Genomic DNA, 8,149 nt, shown 5'->3' with positions numbered 1-8,149 from the left:
GATCTATAAAAATGATGTAAACACATTTTCTTATTGTCAGAGACTCGATGACCATGATTGAAAGTAAAACGAGGAAATGACATACTCTGAGGCTACCTTCCTAGTGCTGCACAGGTTTCATACGTTTGTTGAAAGGGGCTTATGAGTGAGAGCAGAGAGGGGACAAGCACACCGGTGGCCTTTGGTTCAGATTTCAAGAAAGTTCCATCCTTGGCTTTAAACTGTCTAATTAAAAACATTGTGGCTAATATCACATTAAGGTAAATTTGCCAGCAGTTTGTTGTCTCCGGCCAACATTGCGCCTTGTGAAACCAGTTTTATGACCTCTGTCAGTTTTCTCTTTGAGACATTTTCATGAGAACAGTATGGAGCTTTCCACCGTTCACCATTCTTGATACTTCTTTCCTCTGTGGTCTCCATTGCTACAAAGTGGTATTGGATGTGATCTGATTTGTTAAACACCATTTCTCTCTGTCTCACACACACACACACACACACACACACACACACACACACACACACACACACACACACACAACAAAAGAGAGGGAGAGATTCATAACCTCTCACTTGCGTTTCATACTTTTTGTTAGAAAAAAATCAAATTGTTACATGCGTAAATTTATACACCATGTCAGAAATCTGCACTGTCATGAACAAAAACCAGTTAAACCTAATCTTTCATGATTTGCTGAGTCAACCCTCTGAGGTCCAAAACATAACTGGCCATTTTTGATTTTACATTTGTATTTCACCTTTAAATTGTTTTATTTTATTGTTTCCCTGCCATGCTTGGTATCATTCTTTATAGCTCAACCTCATGTGTCTGAATTTAGTTGTTTTTTCATTGACATACTGTATTAATGCAACTGATCAGAAATCACACAAAAAACATAAAATCCTAGTCTTTTTTCTTTTTACTGTAAAACCCACAGATGTGTTGAGTAAATTATTTCGATAACTTGAAATGCAAATATAAATTGTACATTTTGAAAACGTGCACACATTTTGTAAACATATACAACTGAGGTCGGTGCTTTTATTTTGAAGGGCTATACCGCTGACGCGGGTATTTAGTTCCGGTTAGGGCGTACTTTTCTCATCCATACATCTTCTGGATGTGCTGGAGCCTATCACAGCTAAGAGGCTGGACCGCAGCCTGTCGCAACGTTATTTATTCGAGTCTTCATTTTTGAACTTTCACAAACAACGATTCTTTCTACCGGGCTTTTTCACGTTTCTTCACTGAGCTACGCGACATTTGATCTGTAAACATTAAACGCTCTTAAAACGGACATTGACGCTTTTATTCTTAAAGGTTTAGCGGAAGTGTTTGTGTTACCGTAACTGCGGTACCGCGAACTGGACGAGCAAGTTTTGAGGACGAGTGAAAGTCCAGCGGAAGCTCGTAGATACGGAGAGAATGGACGGCGCTTCAATTGATAGTTTAATCCTGAAGCTCCACGACGTGAACGGAGTGAAGTTCGGGGAATACAAGCTGAAGAGCGGCCTGATGACACCCATTTATATCGACCTGAGGGTGCTCGTGTCCCACCCCGCGCTCATGAACCAGGTAACACGTGCTATCTTCGTGACTGCAGAACAGAACAGCTTAAAGCGATACCGGACACATGAAACGTCTGCTGGATGCAGTATCTGTGTAGGCACTCGTCAGTTCCTGTGTAATATTCATACTCACGTGGTTTATTTCACAGTAATGTAGCAGACACAATGACTGAGTTTCAGGGATCAACTCCTTTCACGGAAAATAGCAGTTAAAACAGATAAAACTGGACCTCTCACCAGCTAATCTCTCACTCCAGCCTCAATAATCGTTACAGGAATCTGCAGCTTTCTGAAGCTCTTCAGGTCACTCAGGACAAGATAAGGATGAGCGTTTCAAACCATTCAGCTTTAAACAGCTGTATCAGCTTTTTAATGAACATTTTATTAGAAGTTCATCATCTGCAACACATCACTCTAAACTCTGATCTTTTTTTCTGACAACAGACCCAAACTACTGTTTTTTACTTCCAGGTGGCAAATCTCATCTACCAGCGAGTGCAGGAAGAGGGTCTGCAGTTCGACTCTGTGTGTGGGGTTCCTTACACAGCCTTGCCTTTGGCCACAATCATCTGCTCACAACATGAACTGCCCATGCTCATCAGGCGGAAGGAGGCCAAGGACTATGGTGAGCCGCTCTCAGCTGATCAGGTTTTCAAAAGAATAAAAAATGCTGCCACTACAGGCTCTGATTAAACTTGCTGTCCAGATGTTTGAAAAAGCTGAAGCCTCGGGCAGTACCCCCACTGAGGTGTGCATGAATACACAGGTGTCCAGTGTAGGCAGACATTAAACTGTTTGAAATCCCAGTTCAATGGTGCAGAACCTGCGTAAACCAAACCTTAAAAACAAAATGCAAAGCAGGAAAGTGCGTGCTTCATCTAGCATGCTATATTGTTGGTTAATAGTTCATAGTTTGAGAATTACTGTAAGTTTGTCCTTCAGTATTTGCCTTCTGTAACTCTGCTTCAGGAACCAAACGGCTGGTGGAGGGGTCGTTCCGTCAGGGGGACACATGCCTGATCATTGAGGACACGGTGACCAGCGGCACCAGCATCCTGGAGACTGCTGAAGTGCTCTACAAAGAGGGACTGAAGGTCCAGAGTCTAACGTTACAGTAAAGATAATAATATCATAGTTACGCTGTACTGATGTCATCAAGAGCAGCAGTACACAAGAATGACCTCTGACATGTTTTTATTCAAGGTGACGGATGCAATTGTCCTAATGGACAGAGAGCAAGGTGGCGTGGAGATGTTGGCATCAAAGGGAATCAAGCTCCATCCCGTCATCTCCTTATCTCAGCTGCTCCGTGTGCTGCAGGCAGCCGAACCCATCGACGCCCAAACCGCCCAGAGTGTCCTCGAGTTCATCCGGGACAACAACACTTTCAGGTACAACTCTCCAGAATTTTCCCCCCCAGTGTAGCTGGTGTGTTTGCTTGCATTACGCTACAATCTAGAAACAAAAAATCGGTGAAACTGTCACCTTGACTCACTCTCAGGCCCAAGAATGGCACAGACTCTCCAGCCAGCAAGAAGCTGTGTGTGGAACAGAAGCTGGAGCTGAGTTATTCAGAAAGAGCCAAGTTACCACGTATGTAGAACTTAAATTATTTAGTTATTTCATGTCAAAGCAGAGACTGGTGGTGTTTTCATTGAGCTCCACACACATGCTGTGGACTGCTCTTGCTCTTTTCTTTTCTCATTTTCTGTTCTTTCTGTTGTCTGCAGACGTTCATCCTCTAGCATCAAAGCTGCTGAAGATTATGGAGGAGAAACAGTCCAATCTTTGTGTGTCTGGGGATGTAACCAGCAGCGAGGAGCTGCTCCAGCTGGCCGAGTCGCTCGGTCCAAAGATCTGCATGCTGAAGACTGTTACGACCCGGCTCAAAGCCGCAACATAAAAAAAGGAGACGAATACCAGAGTGTAGGGGAACAGAGGTTTTGTCTTAAACTGGAATATCAGGTCGGCTAAAATGGCTGGTGCCACCAAGGCAAAGACAAGTGAGCTCCTGAGAAGCTTGCCTCAGGTATGCTTTTACCCACACCTGACTAGGTGTGGCCAATTAGCACCAGCTGAACACACTGAGCAGATTAGAGGCTCCAGAGGGACGTAACAAGACCCATGTAGACATCCTCCAGGTACAGCAGGATCAACTAAAACCTCAAATCTGTACATGCAACAAACAAACTGATGTTTAGTTTTTTTTCCATATGTGTTAACAGGACTACACATTAGCCTTTATTCAGAAAATGCAGGCCTTGGCAGAAAAGCACAACTTTCTTATCTTTGAAGATCGCAAGTTCGCTGACATCGGGAACACAGTCAAGCATCAGTATGAGGGTGAGACGGTTTCACGTTCTTTTGGTCGTGTAAATTCAAAGTAACTTAAAAATGTCTCCAAAGTAGTCGAACGCTGTGATCTTGTCTTTTCTCCAGGTGGTTTGTACCAGATTTCATCGTGGTCCCACATAGTGAATGCCCACGCAGTGCCGGGGCCGGGAGTGGTGAAAGGTCTGAGCGCTGTAGGGAAGCCTCTGGCCCGAGGCTGTTTGCTCATAGCTCAGATGAGCTCCCAGGGATCTCTGGCTGCTGGTGAATACACGAAGGCTGTGGTGAGCTCATTTCTGTGTGCTCTTCTTCTAAATTTGTTTACATGTGCTTTGTGTTCTTTTCAGTTTACAGCTGTTTTGTGTTTTCATAGGTACAAATGGCAGAGGAGCACTCGGACTTTGTGATTGGGTTTATCTGTGGCACTAAGCTCACAGAGAGGCCAGAGTTCATCCACATGACCCCCGGGGTGCAGATGCAGGCTGGAGGTAAGTCTGACAGCTTTCACTGAACTTTGAGCTGACGTTTCTTTGTTTATCATCATTTTCTTCACTTATATTCATCATACTAAAAGAACTACGAAGTGAGTTGTGAATGCAGTGTCTATATGAAATCCACCCTACTGAAGATACATGGATACACGCAGTGTTACATCCCTTGTTGTTGTAACCCGAGGATCACACATGTCCCAACAGGAGATTCAGAGAGTTGTGTTAACTCGTTCGAGGTTTTTATAAAGTTCAGGCCAAACTGCACCTCATGCAGCCTTGCACTCTGCTTTATGGTGCCATGACTCATTTCTAACACAGGGTGATGCTATAGTACATGAAACTGGTGCTGCCCCTGCTATTGCTGATCTCCCAAAGTCTGTATCAGTCTCCTCTAAACCTATTTTCCCTTCTCTCGGTCTCCCTCCCCCCTTACAGGAGATTTGCTGGGCCAGCAGTACACCACTCCAGAGGAAGTTGTCTACAGCAAAGCCTCTGATGTCATCATCGTGGGACGAGGCATTTTGGCAGCCTCTGATAGGGTGGAAGCTGCAGAGTTGTACAGGAAGTCGGGCTGGGATGCTTACAGAAAGAGAGTGGGCCAGAGCAGCATCTAAGTAACTCTCTGACTCGAGTTTCAGAGTGCACCTGTAACGAGGACCTGTGCCGTGATCAGAGTGTTTTGAAGGCAGCGTGTAATTATGCACACCGTTTACTTCAGGTGTCACTGCCACATCAGTGTGCAACACTACAGTGTGCATTTTACTGTTGATCTGCTGCTTTAAATGTTTTTGATTCATTCCTTTAAATTTGTTGCACAACTTGAACTGATTTCTGATCAGGTTTCAGTAGTTGGTTTTAAATAATGGATTGAGGTAATTCCTCCGGTCTGAGTACTGCAGTGACAATTTCAAAATGGAGATTCACTTAAAATAGTGCAGGATGTCTCTTACAGCACGAAAAAGACCACATCGTGTTGCTCTGTCTATGTCACAGAACCACCACCCTTGCATGCTAGTGCTAAAACACTAGATAAAAATGCTAGAATATTTTGTGGGGGTGGTGTGACTGTGAGCTCTGTCTCTTGTGTTTGAATCACCAGCCAGCAGGGGGCTCTGTTTGGGGTTTGTTCGTTCTTTCTGGGCTTCCAGGGGTTCTCTCCGACTTCCTCCCGCACTCCACAAACTTGGGATACCCTCCAATCCCTGCGTGACCCTGAATTGGATCGGTGGAAGAAGAAGAAGGACACTGTAATATTTCAAGCATCAAGTTCAGGGCATTTTTAATTCACAGAAATTCTTCATTAGTCTTCACGTGTTCACAAACAGCGTAAATCCCACGAAGGAGCCGTTTAACTGCACCTGCGTGTACTGTTGGTGGATTTTGCAGTTAGTCACAGCGCAGTACTGAACAAACTGAATGATGATTTAACTCTTGATTTTGGGAAATACTTAATTTTAGGTACTATGGACCCGCTCAACAGTGTTTTAACTCCTGCACTTGTTTGGTTATTAGTTGATTATTAACCTCAGATTACTGTGACTTGGATGAGGGAAAGCTGAATGGAGCTCATACCTGTCTCTATTAGATCTATTGTCTGCCGTCCTTATCGTTTCACATACATAAATAAATGATCTTTATATAAATTTATGACTCTTCTTTCTAAAGACATTAGCTAGATTGTGCCTTGGAGCCATGGCGGTTGCAGGGCAGGCACTACATGAGATAAAGGAGCTTCATATTAGAGTCAGTAGTTTTATTCTTTTGATGTTTTTCACCTCTGCAGATGGTTTTCACACCACAGGCAAATTATTTTTCAATTAACTGTAAGAATTGAGTCACTGTGTAAATAAGTAGGATGAAGAAATGCATTTCAGGATGAGGAATCATTCATGAATATGCCGTCGTTTAGAGCACAGAGATGATGATGATCCCTGTTTGTTGTCCTCAAATATGAAGGTGGTGCTTCTGTGGCTCACACTGGTTTTTCCAGCTCCTCTCACAGGTGGCAGTTCCTGCATACAAAAGAAATGGTGCCCACTGGTTTTAAACTTCCTCACGTGTAAATTCACCAATAATAATAATAATTGAGAAAAGGGTTTCTTTTACTAAGCCATCAAATAAAAGCATGGAAACAGTGTGTATTAATCACGCCTCGCCAGTTTTAACGTTTAAACTGGGTCCTGTCATGGCGTTGTTGTTGTCTGAGAGTGAGCTGCGAACTGGAAAGCTGCAGCTGTAGCTGTGTATTCCAGCAACTGTTAATAAAAGTGTCTTGAAAATTCTGAAAAGCATGAAACCGTCATTGGGTCTGTCATGGTAGATTTTAGGAATGGCAAAGAGATCAGATTTGTCACTTGGGTCAGGCGGCTCTGAGACACTAGGTGTAGCAGAACGCAGATAACTCTCATGACACCAGGTACTCCATTCTGAACTGCTGCCCAATAAATCTGTGGGTTGTGCTTGCTTAACCAGGGGTAGGTGAGAACTAATGGAGTACTGGGGGATGGAAAACAAATGTAACCACTGACTCACTTTAAGTAGTTTAGGACAGCCAAACTATAGACCAGTTGCTAGGTTCGGCAGGGCTACAATAGAAAGCGAGGCGAATACAGAATGAAATGGCTGGAGACAGGAATTTGAGCAGCAACGGTTATTATTTACACAAAAATGAAATAAACAAGACACAAATTCCACATTGACAGTAGTAATGATAATAATAACAATAACAATAATAAGAATAAGCCGGCAAAACAAAAATAAACCCAAAAATAGTTGTTTGAGCTCAATATTCAATTGTCTTTTTGTCTTTGGTCATTTGTCAAGTCAAAAGTTCTTAGTCTAGTTCTTTTTCTCTTTCGTTTGTGGTTTGTGTGTTACCACTTGGGAGTCTCCGTCGAGGAAGAAGAGTAAGTTCCTCTGCAAAGTTCAGTCTGGGCTCAGGCTCGCCATCTCCATCCGGAGAGAATCCATCGGAATCCAAAATCTTAGTTCCTTCCACACGAACAAGGAAAAAAAACCTAGCCTGCACAACAATATTAACATTATTGCACACAGCCAGCTCCGTTTCTTCTCTTGTATCACAGCTATAGCTTTAGTTCTTTATCTCTTTTCACATTTCTTTCACATTACCACAGTAATACATTACATGCATGCTTTGAATATATCTCTCGTTGTACATGAAATTATTTTAACCACATGTAAAACAACAAATGAATTTCTCGTTCTCTTTTCCACCATGAAATTGTGATTAATAGGTATAACCAGCAAGATAATAGATTTTTCCAATCATCGTTCAAGTATGCTAAACAAATTCTACCACAAACAGCATTTCAACCGTTTTTAAACAGCAAATTACCACTCGCGAATCGGTATGAACAGAAGAAACAACTTTTAGCAACAGGCTAACACATTATTAATTTTCCAAACCCATGGGCTCAACTCACCAAAATGTTAGAAAATTCCGCACGAGCTATCCGTGGCCTGTCTCATCTACTTCCACGTGCGAAAAAACCTAGCTCATGTGAAACGATGGTCTGGTGTTTTGGAAGACGGGGCTAAACCCACTTTCAACCAATGAAAAAAAAGCATTTACCCCTTGTGATTCGGCAACAGAAAAATAAAGTTTGCTGGAGGATCACACTTCCTATTTTCAAAATAAATGATGCTTTTCAAAATAAAAGAATGAAAATACATTTATACAAATAAAAAGAAACCAAGAAAGAATAACAACAAAAGCGGTTTTCTCTACTGGGTTACACAAA

At 42.6% G+C, this 8,149-nt stretch overlaps 1 protein-coding gene and 1 long non-coding RNA gene across 2 annotated transcripts; one reads left to right on the top strand and one right to left on the bottom strand.

Annotated features, from left to right (window-relative positions):
- Positions 1-1,423: 1,423 nt before the first annotated feature.
- LOC146513735 (uridine 5'-monophosphate synthase-like) lies at positions 1,424-6,031 on the top strand. Its single transcript, XM_085166662.1, has 11 exons — positions 1,424-1,573; positions 2,038-2,191; positions 2,536-2,660; positions 2,770-2,957; positions 3,068-3,159; positions 3,297-3,439; positions 3,687-3,707; positions 3,792-3,909; positions 4,006-4,181; positions 4,271-4,385; positions 4,824-6,031. Exons 1-11 carry the CDS (start codon positions 1,424-1,426, stop codon positions 5,000-5,002), a joined length of 1,461 nt encoding a protein of 486 aa, XP_085022788.1. The 3' UTR covers positions 5,003-6,031.
- On the bottom strand, positions 5,217-8,145 carry LOC146513734 (uncharacterized). Its single transcript, XR_014875124.1, has 2 exons — positions 7,832-8,145; positions 5,217-7,410 (listed from the first exon to the last, which is right to left on the bottom strand). It is a non-coding gene; the product is annotated as an uncharacterized LOC146513734 (long non-coding RNA).
- Between the last annotated feature and the right edge of the window lie 4 nt (positions 8,146-8,149).

This window comes from Neolamprologus multifasciatus, chromosome 7 (genome assembly GCF_963576455.1).
Source record: "Neolamprologus multifasciatus chromosome 7, fNeoMul1.2, whole genome shotgun sequence".
Taxonomy (NCBI): domain Eukaryota; kingdom Metazoa; phylum Chordata; class Actinopteri; order Cichliformes; family Cichlidae; genus Neolamprologus; species Neolamprologus multifasciatus.
This window is presented reverse-complemented; position numbering and strand designations above follow the sequence as displayed.